Source organism: Dipodomys ordii, unplaced genomic scaffold (assembly GCF_000151885.1).
Source record: "Dipodomys ordii isolate 6190 unplaced genomic scaffold, Dord_2.0 Scaffold43, whole genome shotgun sequence".
In the NCBI taxonomy this organism is placed as follows: domain Eukaryota; kingdom Metazoa; phylum Chordata; class Mammalia; order Rodentia; family Heteromyidae; genus Dipodomys; species Dipodomys ordii.
This window is the reverse complement of record NW_012267259.1, coordinates 11,912,018-11,924,595: the sequence shown is the minus strand read 5'-3', so window position 1 is coordinate 11,924,595 and position 12,578 is coordinate 11,912,018. Positions and strand designations below refer to the sequence as shown.

Here is a 12,578-nt window from a genome sequence, read left to right as displayed (position 1 = left end):
AGAGCTAACCTTGAGCAAAAGCAGCTTGGGGACAGTGCCCAGGCCCTGAGTTCAAGCGCCAGGACTGGCAAAAAAAATTCCATATATAGTCTTAAAAAAATAAGAAAAGTGAAGGAAGAGTGGGGTTGGGAGGGATGGGCGAGAAGGTTGAAAGGGATGACATTGATCAAGATGCATTATATTCATAAACTGCTTTGTCAGACGTTAACTCCCTTGTATAACTACTTAAAGATAATAAAAGTAGTTAAAAATTAACAAATCAACTAATAAAACCCCAGGAAGATAAATAAATAAAACTTCATTAAGAAAATCTGTTTCTTCTATGAAACCTATAGGACAATCTGAATTCCAGCGTTTGACAACCTTGTGTTCAGAGAACTGCACAGCTCACTGGGTAAGCTTAAACTAATGTGAATGTTCTCTGCCCAACAAAGATAATATGATTGAGCTCTTGCAAAGATTAAACAAATAATATACATAAAATACTTAATATGCATAGAATAATGTTGGCATATGGTAAATTTTAAATAATGGCTGTTACAGTATTGTTATTATAATTAACATACTGAGTGCTCTCAGTTTCTCTCTCTCTCATTATTTTTCTCATATCTATCCTTTATTTCTTAGGACAATATGCAATGCACCTCCCTAGCCTTCATTAATTCTTGCTTTTACTTCTATCAGTGTAAATGTACTCTCACAGAGAATCCCAGAAATGATGTGACAAAGGGTGAACTAATTCTGTGGTGATACTCACTAGACACTATTGGAAATGAACTTTATAACTTGGGGGGAGGGAGGTTGGGAGGGAAAAACTGGGAGAAAATGAGGGAGGAATAACACTGTTCAAAAAGAAGTGTACTGGGCTGGGAAGGTGGCTCAGTGGTAGAGTGCTTTGCATGCCTGAGGCCCTGGGTTCGATTCCTCAGTACCACATAAGCAAAAAGAAAAAAAGCCAGAAGTGGCGCTGTGGCTCAAGTGGTAGAGTGCTAGCCTTGAGCTGAAGAGCTGAGGGACAGCGCCCAGGCCCAGAGTTCAGGCCCCACGACCGGACCCAAAAAAAAAAAAAGAAGTGTACTTATTACCTGACTTACATAACTGTAACCCTCTGTACATCATCTTTACAACAAAAATAATGTAGCCAAAAGTCTTGAACTGAAGTATGATGAAACTGTCTGATTAAGGGTAGAAGTGTACATCTTCAGGAAAAAGACACAGCTGTTTCATTTATAGAAATTTCAAAGTTACTCAGTGTCACACTGGAAAAAATTGATTGCAGAAATCTGTGAATTTTTGAAGACAAACTCCTATTCCTTGTTATGTTTTTTCACATTTGTTCTTTAGGTTTGGACAAGTAAGACACATATGTCTAATCTCACCCACATTTCTATATAGCCCTGGATATGACTGATAGCTGGACTCTAGCCCTTAGGATGGTAAATGATCGCGTTGTTCTCTGGCGATCCGGAATGAAACTGTGGCATACGGGTGACAAGGATGCCTTACCTCTTGGAGTCCCTTCGTGTTGTCCTGTGACCAAGGTGGCAGCAGGACAAACATGCTGAGCTTCCCCGTGTGGTACCGCATTTCCAGAATCTGGGCCTGCAGCTCCTCAATGAAGCCAATTCTAAACTGACCCTTCTGATTCATCATCTTTACACTCTTTTTTTCATTCTGCAGTGAACAAGCAAGAAGTCACAGGTGGTCATGTAAAGCTAACAAAATCCAAGCCCTGCTTCCCTTCTCTAAGATGAGAAAGATCTGCACCAGAAGTGTGGAGCCACACCAATGCCCCAGCCTGAGAGGCCTCTGCCTGTGGTCAGCCAGCCCTTGCCTTGCTAAACACTTCATCTCTCCATGCCTCCAATCCACCTTGCTGAAGACTAGGTATTGGCGGTCTTTTCACCGAAACATCTCTCATAACTTTGTCAGCCAAAGCAAGGCCAGCAAGCGTCCCATCTTCAAAGCTGGCTCCACCCCCCAACTCCTAGCTTCACCCAGCACCTAGCTCCACATCACTATGCCTATGGCCTAGATAGCCCATCCACAGCACCAAGGGAAGCCACAGTGAAAAGGTAATCATCTACATATTGAATAATAGCACCTACTATTATATAGGCTTTCTTTGGAGAAAAGGCCCTACCCTGGACACCCTATATTTCATAATAACCTTGAACTTCGAGAGGTCACCAATGGACAGCTGAGGATAGTCACCATTTGACAGGGGAAAAAGTGTGTGCACTGTGATAAAGCTAAACCAAATACCCAGTGGTTGGTTGGGGTTTAGAATGAACAGAGATGTGACTTCTATGGCATAGCTAAGTAAATTCGCCTTTGTAAAAATTTTTCTCTCAAATTCTCAGTGGAAATAGTAACAGCTATTCCATAATATTCTTTTGGAGAATAAATGAAATAACGTAAGGATTGCATTCAGGGTGACACTTGGGTGGTCTCCTCCCTTCGTTACAAGAATTGCCCACGTAACCACCAGTACTTCTCCCATGAGCCATGGCCTTGGGGTGGCTTGAGTCTCTGACGTGAGGGTGGAGGGGGATACACGAAAGAGGAATGGAGCAAAGAAAGAAGACACTGCAAGGAAACAGAACAGGAAGCTAAACTCGGAGAAAATATGAAGCCCTCTCACTTCTCTGAGTTCAAAACAAGGATGCCAATTTGATTTTGTAAATGTATTCATTTCTAATTGCTTAACAAAACCTGTACCTACTTACCATGTACATGATATTCTGAAATACATGCATACCACAGAACAGCAAGCTCAGACATGTCACTGAACGTGAGATGCTGACTACAGTTCATCACAAAACGTTCTTATCATAAATGGAAGCTTAAATTAGAAAGCTGAGTGGACCTATTGTAAATTTGCCAGGGGGGCTGACGGGTGGACTGGCTGGAATACCGCAGGTGCTCACACAGTACCTCATTTAGCGAGAAAGGGGCATCAACTGTGTTTTCACAGTCAAAGCTTTTTTCCCATTTGGCCTTGAAGTAAACAGCGTTCACCAGCACCAGCACAGTGGCATCGTTGATGGTGTCCTTGCCGAACAGTTCCTTGATCTTCCCTAGAGAAAAGGTGCCAGAGGACATTCTAAGCATTCACAGGGTATCCATGCCTGTAATCCTAGCTGATCGGGAGGCTGAGATCTGAGAACTATCAAACAAAGCCAGTTGGGGCAAGAAAATCTTGATTTTCTTGAGACACTTATCTCCAATTGGCCACCAAAAAGACAGAAGTGGAGATGAATCTCAGGGGGTTGAATGCCAGTCAAGAGTGAGAGACAAACAAGAGGGAGAGGCCCTGAGTTCAAGCCCAGGTTCTCTCTCTCTCTATCTATCTATCTATCTCTCTGTCTCTCTTTCTGTCTCTCTGTCTCTCTTCTCTCTCTCTCTCTCTCTCTCACACACACACACAAACACACACACACACACACACACGAAAGTACTCCCAGAGGCAGAACTCTTAATACACCTCAATATGTCTAAGGTTAGAGAATGGCTCATTCAAGAACAACTCCAACCAGGCGTCGGTGGCTCACGCCTGTAATCCTAGCTACTCAGGAGGCTGAGATCTGAGGATCTTGGTGCAAAGCCAGCCCGAGCAGTAAAGTCCATGAGACTCTTATCTCCAATTAAACCACTAGAAATCCGGAAGTGGCGCTGTGGCTCAAGCGGTAGATCGCTTGCCTTGAACTGAAAAGCTAAGGGACAGCACCCAAGTCCAGAGTTCAAGCCCCACGACATACCAATAATAATAATAATAACAGAACAACTCCAAAAAACTGAAGATCTAATAGAAGGGCATGGGTAAAATGATTATACTTAAAGGTGACAGATCTGGGTGCTGGTGACACATGCCTGCAATCCTAGCTAGCTACTCAGGAAGCTGATTCCTGAGGAGGGAGGTTAAAAGCTAGCCCAGGCAAAAAAAGCTGATTAACCAACAAAAAGCTAAAAGTGAAGAGGTGGTCCAAATGATAGGGTAAAGAAGCTTGAGAGTAAAAACTAAGGGGAAGCATGAAAACCTGAGTTCAGTCCCCAATTCCAGCACAAAAATAAAATAAAATAACTGTGACTGGGAAGAAATGACCATATAGGTACTCTGCATTCCTTTTAGAGACTTCTGCTATTCAGAGCTAGGAAAGTTTTGGGGGTTTGTGTGTGTGTGTGTGTGTGTGTGTGTGTGTGTGTGTGTCTGTGTGTGTGTGTGTGTGTTTTATTGTGAAAATGCCATACAGAGGGGTTACAATTACATGGGCAAGATAATGAGCACATTTCTTATCAAGCATTGTGCCTACTCCTTTGTTTCCCCTTCCTATCCCTTCCCATCCTCCCCCCCAAACCCTCCCCATCCCCCCAACCCCTCCTCCACGGGCTAAAGGTGTAAAGTTCGTTTTTTGACAAAACTATTTGTACATCTCATTGTTGCAATGGGTCCACCTGTATCCCTATTTAAACGATTTGTTTTTTCCCTTCCCCTCCACAAATTATACTGACATCAAATACAGTGAAAGCAGGGGCTATACCGTGGGGGAGGGACATACAAAGCAACAAAGAAATCATCTTATAAATACATTAGAAATAATCACATGGAAGAAAAGACATTTGAATACTTATCTTGGGGTTCATTTCACCTAACATCAACTCATCTGACCTTTTCTGCTTGTGTCAGACATATGCTAGTTATTGCAGATAAGGGAAACCATATGATTGCATTTATGTTGAATTCAAAGGGCCATTACTTGATATCATCTCAGCATCCCCTTTTATTTTCTAAGAAATGCCTCTTTATTCACCAAAAAGTTGGTTCAAAAACTTTTATTGTGTCTATAGTCCCTAAATAGCCAGAACTGCTCTGTTACTTTTTGCTAACTTCTTACTGTTAATAGAATTAACAGCCTACTTTGGTGGAAAGACATTTTTTATTTATGTTGGCTCAAGAGTGACAATAAGCAGCCGAAACTTTATAATTGTTTGCTGCTGTTCAAAATGAGCTTTGGACATAGTTTACCTATAGAAATAATGATCAGTGACCTGAAAAGCTCAGCCATCTGTTTTTGTCTGAAATGTATTTGGTCTTTCTTACCTTGACATTGACTTTCAACCCAGAAGTTGATCTTTTGTCTGGAATTCTCTGTGTCTTTCCGAAAATCAACACTTTCAATCGTTGTGTGGTAAAATTGAATCACACCATCTACATATTCCTGTTTGATTGAAATAAGTGGGATACAGCACAACAAAATGATGTAGATCTGCTAATGGGTAAGAGTAACTCAGTTGTAAGCAGCCTAATGGGATAGATGTTTGGGGTCACATTATCTGAGAAGTAGCCTTTCCTTTTCCATCTAGCCCCAGTTCTAGTTTTGAAAAACATAATCAGTTATTACTAATGTATAGTTATAAACACTACATTCTTTCAGAGGGACCACAGTGTTCTTTATTTTAGCATAGATTGGATTTCTAAGTGGAAAATCTGAAGTTATAAACTGGTTGTAGGAGAGCTTTCCTATATTTGAATTTTTCTTGTCACCCATTTGACTCTTTCTTGCATCATGAACTCAAGCAATTGTAAGGAAGTTGCATATAACAGGTCCAAATAAATCTGTCCTAGGTAATATGGGTGCCTTGCCCCTATAAGCCCCAGCTACTGGGACGTGAAGATTGCAAGAGTTGCAATTTGGGGACAACCTCAGCAAAACTTGTACAAGACCCCATCTCAACAGAAAAAGCTGAGCATGGTCGTGGTGTGCACCTGACATCCATGCAGGAAGCATAAATGGAGGATTGTGGTCCAGACCTGGCAGGTGTAAAAAGAGACATCCTATCTCAAAGAAAACCCCACAGCAAAAAGGCCTTGAGTTGAGTGAGACTCAAGCAGTAGAGCAGCTGCCTAACAAATGCCAAGCCCTGAATTCAAATTCCAATACCCCCACTAGAAAAAAAGGGCGGGGGGGAGGGGTAAAATAGCAAATTTTGGTATATGTATTTCACCGTATTTTTTCAGTGAATGAAACTATATACCAAAACTATTGTGTTTTGTGATATGTGAGTTTGTTAAATCTGTATTTTTCTCCTGGGATATGGAGTAGGAGAACACACTTTGGTGCAAAGTAGGTTCTGCTGGCTCGCTCCCAGGCTTGCCTGGGTGGCATCCTGGCCTGGGTTCACTCGCTCACCTCCGTTGCTTGGGACGCTGCTCTTTCTGGACACACAGCAGCCCATACAGAGGGTTCTCCTACTCCACAGGGGCAAGACCTGTGGCTTCTGACTCGCACTGGGGCCTCTATTGGCCACAGCATAGCTTGCCTGTGGGCCACCGAGGTTCCCCTAAGGCCTTGATCGTGGCACAAAAGGAAATTTTAGAGAAAGACCTGAGGGCAGCCACTCAGCAGAGATGTGCCTCCCAGGCGCCTTGGGAAAGGCAGTCACAAACGGGCCGCGACGCAGCCCTCTCCGACTCAGGGCCTCTCCCCACAGGCCCCTTGCCCACGGCTCTCTGCCATCAACAAGGGCTGCTTCAGCCCAGTTGAAAACCGAGTAGACGCACACATCTGGGGCAGAGGTGGGTTGGAGACCCCGCCAGGCACAGCGTCCTGACAGAGAATTCCGTGCTATCCATTCCATGGCCGTCTAATCACCAGCCACGGGCGACTCACCGGGCAGAGGGGGAATTCCTGCTCCCCGTAGAGCCGGTTGGCCATACTAAGGGTGTAATACGCTTTGGCCCGATCTAATTTGGAGAGAAGTTTCCCGAAGTAGCAGCTCAGCAGTTGATTGTCGCCTTTCGAAGACTCAGCCTAACAAAAGAAGAAACACACTGTCATCTGGAGCAGGGCGAGGAGAAAGGCTACACGTGGTGAAAAGGAGAATGGTTTTTGCACAACTTGGAGTCACCCAGGGCCATGTCATTTCCCGGTGTGGTTCTGTGGAGACTGAGAGTGACCCACAGCGAGGCTGAGGTATTGGATCCTCCCTGGAAAGTATAGATGGTATCTGGCACTGCACAGGGTATTTTTACTGAGGGGTCTTTGGTTTGCCCTGTATTCAAAAAGATATAAGATAGTCGCTATGTCTCCTTTCAAGAGCACCCACAGTGTGTGAGTGTATCTCTGCCTCTCTGTTTGTATGATTGGCTACTGGTCTGTTCTTCTGCTTCCCTGTTTGCTCAGTAAAGCCCTGCCATATTTTCTTCTACTAAAAAAAGAAAGATATAAGAAAAGTAATCATCTGTCCACTCTCCTCTCCAACTTTCTAAGGTAGAGATAACCTGGGGAAAATCTCTCCAGCTCCTGGTCTAAGAAACCATGAGCTGTCTGATCTGTGTGTGTGTGAGCAGCTTTCTAAACAAAATAGACAAGAGGAGGAGGCAAGAGAGAGCCAGAATTCCACAGTGACCCCAAGCCTGCCCTTCGCTTTGACCATTCTCATCTGGAGAGCTGTGACTTGAAGACAGGTGGTAACAGGGCCTGAGGTCAAGGTTTCTTTATCATGAGGAAGACAGCAATGTCTTCTCATTAAGAAACTAACTCATTTAAAATCATTTTTTTCCAAGTCTTTCCATTTCCTAGTAAATGGGGCAATGTCAGCCAGGCCCAAAGAGACATAGGTCCCATGGTTTCCCTTATTTGCAATAACTAGTATATGTCTGAGACAAGCAGAAAGAGTCAGATAAAATTGATGTTAAGCGAAATGAATCCCAAGATAAGGACTCAAATGGTTTTTCTTGCTTGAAATTGTTTCTAACATATTTATAAGATGATTTCTTTGTTGCTTTGTATGTCCCTCCCCCACGGTATAACTAACCTCTGTTTTCACTGTATTTGATGTTGGTATAATTTGGGGAGGGGAAGAGAAAAAATTGTTTAAATAGGGATACAGATGGCCCCATTACAACAATGAAATGTACAAGACGTTATGTTGAAAAATAAAACTTTACAACTTTGGCTGGGGGGGGGGCATGGATGGGAGGGTAGGGATGGTAAGAGGAAACAAAGGAAGAGGCAACAATGCTTGATAAGAAATGTACTCACTATCTTGCTCATGTAATTGTAACCCCTCTGTACGGTTTTTTCACAATAAAAAAACTTATTAAAAATATATTAACTCTATGAGCAAAAAAATTTTAAAAAAAAAAGAAGAAGAAATGAAACTAACTCACAGCCGGGCGCTGGTGGCTCACACCTGTAATCCTATCTACTCAGGAGGCTGAGGTCTGAGGATCACAATCCAGCCCAGGCAGGAAAGTCTGTGAGACTCTTATCTCCAAGAAATCAACAGAAAACCGGAAGTGGTACTGTGGCTCAAGCAATAGAGCTATCGCCTTGAGCTGAAGAGCTAAGGGACAGCGGCCAGGCCCAGAGTTCAAGCCCCACAACAAACAACAAAGGAAGGAAGGAAGGGAGGGAGGAAGGAAGGAAGGAAGGAAGGAAGGAAGGAAGGAAGGAAGGAAGGAAGGAAGGAAGGAAGGAAGGAAGGAAGGAAGGAAGGAAGGAAGGAAGGAAGGAAGGAAGGGAGGGAGGGAGGGAGGGAGGGAGGGATGAAGGGAGGAACTCACATTCAAGACCATACCAAAATACAATTAGAAAGAGAGATGATTAATATGACTTAGTCAGAGGGACGAGGCAACCTTACCCAGTACGGGCAGGCAGAAAGAGCAGTTGGCAGAGGACAATGAGAGGTGCAGCTCACCTGCTGATCCGCTGTCTTCCCTTTCTGCCCTTCCAGAGAGCTTTCCACCTGCACTTCTTTTGTGCTTTTTAGACAAGGATCGGGTTCTTGGCTTACATTCTGGGAAAGTTCGTTGAAGTGGAGTACCTGCATGAAAAGGGGAGAGGGTCCCTCAGATGACACAAATGGTGGAACATCTAGATCGTTTCACAATATGACGATGATGGTGCTTGCATAGTTCACAGAGCAAGCATCAATAACTTAAAGACATGTTCCTTTTTTTCTCCCTTGGATTATTAGGTGGAATAGAAAGGAAGTAACAGAATATCCCTCTTCTCCTGGGACTGAGTTAACATAGCCAGACTAAAAGAACAGAAAAAAAAATCCATGAGCTACATGGAGCTCTCAAGAACTTGATACACGGCCAGTCCAAATTGGCTAGAATAAGCCTGAAGTGTGAACCAGCTCATAAGCACAATATGAATGTAAAATACCACGAGAAACATTTTCTGTTGATTACATGATAATAGTTTAGAAATGGGAGACCAAGGAGCATTGAGGATTAAAACTATTCTTACCTATCTTACCTCTTTAATGTGGCTACGAAAATTCTTTTAATTACGTATGTGGCTTGAATCGTATTTGTGGAGGACAGTAGTAATCTAGAATTTCAAGTACAGTGGGAGAGCAGGGATAGCACCCAAGCTGTCCACAGCCTTGTGGGGGGGGAATGAGTATCCTGTGCTGCTCACACTAAGGGAGTGGGATGGTACACACCACCGCCTTCTGACTACTGAATGCCTGGAGAAACATCATCAATTGCACCTGAAAGATCCAATGCATGTTCTACATAATACTAATACTCCAGCAAGGCTAAGGAGAAACCTAAGTCATAATGATGCCAAACACATTCTACCTCAGCCCTTGAATTTAACTCTTCTGCACTCTAGAACAACAGTTTCATTCATGCCCCTGGGCCCTTGTGTTAGGTGCAAAACTAAGGAAATAAGAGAGCAGCCTCAGGAGCTTATAGTTTCTGTAGGGAGCTGTTTGTGTCGCTTTCATTCTAGGCCAAACGCTGAGCTAGGACAATGATTTCTGCTTTAGAAGTCACGTTCTAGAGGAGGAAGCACAGAAGAACAAGGTGCCTGGTCACTGGTGTGCAGGGTGTGGTAAATGGAAAAATGACACATGGAGAGCATGTCCAGGAATCTGTCCAGGACTGGGAGCCTGGCTGGGGCATTGGGTTGGTAAGTCAGAGTGGACCATTCAGAGGTGGTAAACACTGAGCAAGGGCTTCAAAGAGAAAGTTATCTAGGAGACTAGGTGTCTGAAAGCCATCAGGCAAAGGGATCCAAACAAAGTCTCCTAGGCAAGAGTATGTGGCTTTCCCGTGGAAGCAAAGAGATCAGTATGACTGGCAGCAAAGTGGAGTAGAAACGGGGTGTGTCTGGGATCAAATCCCCAGGTCCACATGAGCTATTGGCAAGACGTATGTGCTCACTGTGGGCTCAAAGAGAAGTCTGGTTTTTCAAGGAGCTGATAAACAGGATCTGCTTACAATGTGAAAGGATCTTAGTCAGAGCTGCACAGTAGCAGGTTAGAAGAGATGTGGGTAGCTCAGAGCTCAGGAAGGTGGTGCCAAGTGCCTGCATTCTGAATATACTTCAGTGGAAGGGAGGAAGGATACAAATAAAGGCTCAGGGTCAGAAGGCCCAGAAAATGCAGGGAACAACCCAACTCTTCTGAGTGCAGGGTGAGTGTCTTACTCTGAAGGTTCGGGACCTCGTACCGCACCTCCGTGGATATGTACCTCATCGATCTGAAGTGCGCTGTCACTACGCGCTCCCAGGCGGACCATGCCAAGGGCAGCTGAGAGGCTCAGAGGGGAGAAAAAGATGTTTTGATGACCATCAGCCTTGCTAATCTCTTGGAAAAGATCAAAGCAAAATTTGGTGTTTGCGGCTATAAGGGAATCCATTGTAAAAGTGATGACAACCTAAAACAACAAGAGAAAAAACGAATGAGTGCAGGGCAATAGGCAAACAATTCTCATTTCTAAACATACACACCCAAGATAGATGATAGATAGATAGATGACATATAGATAGATCTAAGTATTTATAGATCTGTTTATAGACATATAGATCTAGAAAAAGATAAAGATATATCTTGAGTGTGTATGGGAATTCAACATTGTCTCATTCTATAGAAAGCTACCACTGCGTTTAATAGAAAAATACTACAATGAACATCTTCATAAATCTAGATCTTAATTTCTTCCATATTATTTCTTTAAGATATCTTTTTCAACCTTGGGTTTCTAGGCCAAATGTTATAGGGTTTAAACTTTCATACAATAACCCCAGCTACAGATGGAATAAATGCATCACAATCTCACCAGCTATAGATAATATCACTGCTTGGCATTCTTGACCATTTCAAAAGTTAAAGAAGGTGATAGTACTTTTAATTGACGTTTCATTGATACCTGCTAACATTTGGCCATGTGTTCTTTCCTGTCTTTAGATCTCCCTGAAGTTGTCTCAATGCATTTATCCCTCATCTGCTGTAGTCATGGTCACTTACTGATTGGTGGTTAGGAAGATCTCATATTATATATATATATTATGCTTTACAAAACTGTTTAAAATTACTTCCATAGCTCCTGTCTGTCCATCCCCTCCCAAAGAGTAGATGAGTCACCAATTAACAGATTATTGGTAGATTGTTATTTTGTACTCATTAATTAGTCGATTATTAGTGGCATAAGCTAACTACATTTATGTTGTACTGCTTTCCTTAGTACACTATGATGAAGAAAGCTATTCCTCATTATGCTTAAATTAGTTATTAAATTTTCTTATTATACAAGTTTTTTATACTCCTGTCCGGAGAAGAGGTTCAATGTTTTTATTCATCGTTTTTCTTTACCTTCCCAGTAAAGAACACATGGTAACACATAGAAAAAATTAAGAAGCATTTGAGGATTTATTTATTATATGCCCCTTGTTCTCCAATAAATCAAACATCTGAAATAGTAGATTAATTATTTAAACATTATATACAATAAGAAGCTGTAATCAATAGAAATATTACACAGTAGAATCAGCTACTTATTAATTTTCTACTCTACTATAACCAGTTCATTTATTATAATATGGTTCCTTCTAAAGCACAAATGTAAAAACTTACACTACTTACATGCTCTCACTACCTAAAATATTCTGAATGAAATTGTTTATTCCTATGTCAAATAGAAAGAAAAAATACCCCCAAATACATCAGATCTTACAATTTCCACAAAACTTGTAATAACTCAAGAGTGAAATCCCAGCTTTACACAGGTAAATGCTATTCTGCTGGTATAAATATTCAAACCAGGTTATATAAAACTAGATAATAATCTCTGAAAACAAGGAGGCATTTGTGAAAAGTAGTATCAAATATTTTCTAACTTACGGTTCAAAAGAGGCCTTGAAATTTATGTTGCTTAAATATCATACCTTTTCACATGTCAAAAGCAATGCACTAAGAGATGAAATCCAATTGTAAAAATATGTCATGGTATAAAAAAGATTCAAACATCCTATCTTTAAAAAAAATCAATCACATCCATCAGACATCTGACTAAGCGAAGCAAGAGATATTATTCATATTTTCTAATCAGTATCACCACATCTGCAGTAAATCTAAGGCATCAGAAAACAACTTACTCTTTCTTTTAAGACATTTGAGTTAATAAAAATAGCATATTCTCTAGTTGAAATCATATTTCCTTTGAGTTTCTATGGTGGAAAATAATCTTCCAATACAGTGTTCATTGTTTTAAAATAAATTATGTTAGGCAATGTGAGAATTTACCGTCTTGCCTTCAGACTTGCTGCTGACAGCTG

At 41.9% G+C, this 12,578-nt stretch overlaps 1 protein-coding gene across 1 annotated transcript in view; it reads right to left on the bottom strand.

Moving 5' to 3' along the window:
• Positions 1 to 12,578, bottom strand: part of Serpinb12 (serpin peptidase inhibitor, clade B (ovalbumin), member 12) — a 17,414-nt gene extending 4,836 nt beyond the window's left edge. The window contains exons 1-7 of the mRNA XM_013018916.1: positions 12,547 to 12,578; positions 10,496 to 10,681; positions 8,704 to 8,829; positions 6,672 to 6,812; positions 5,102 to 5,219; positions 2,938 to 3,080; positions 1,507 to 1,674 (exon numbers count right to left, since the gene is read on the bottom strand). Coding sequence (XP_012874370.1) covers positions 1,507 to 1,674; positions 2,938 to 3,080; positions 5,102 to 5,219; positions 6,672 to 6,812; positions 8,704 to 8,829; positions 10,496 to 10,663 — 864 coding nt within the window. The 5' untranslated portion in view covers positions 10,664 to 10,681; positions 12,547 to 12,578. The remainder of the gene's footprint in view (positions 1 to 1,506; positions 1,675 to 2,937; positions 3,081 to 5,101; positions 5,220 to 6,671; positions 6,813 to 8,703; positions 8,830 to 10,495; positions 10,682 to 12,546) is intronic.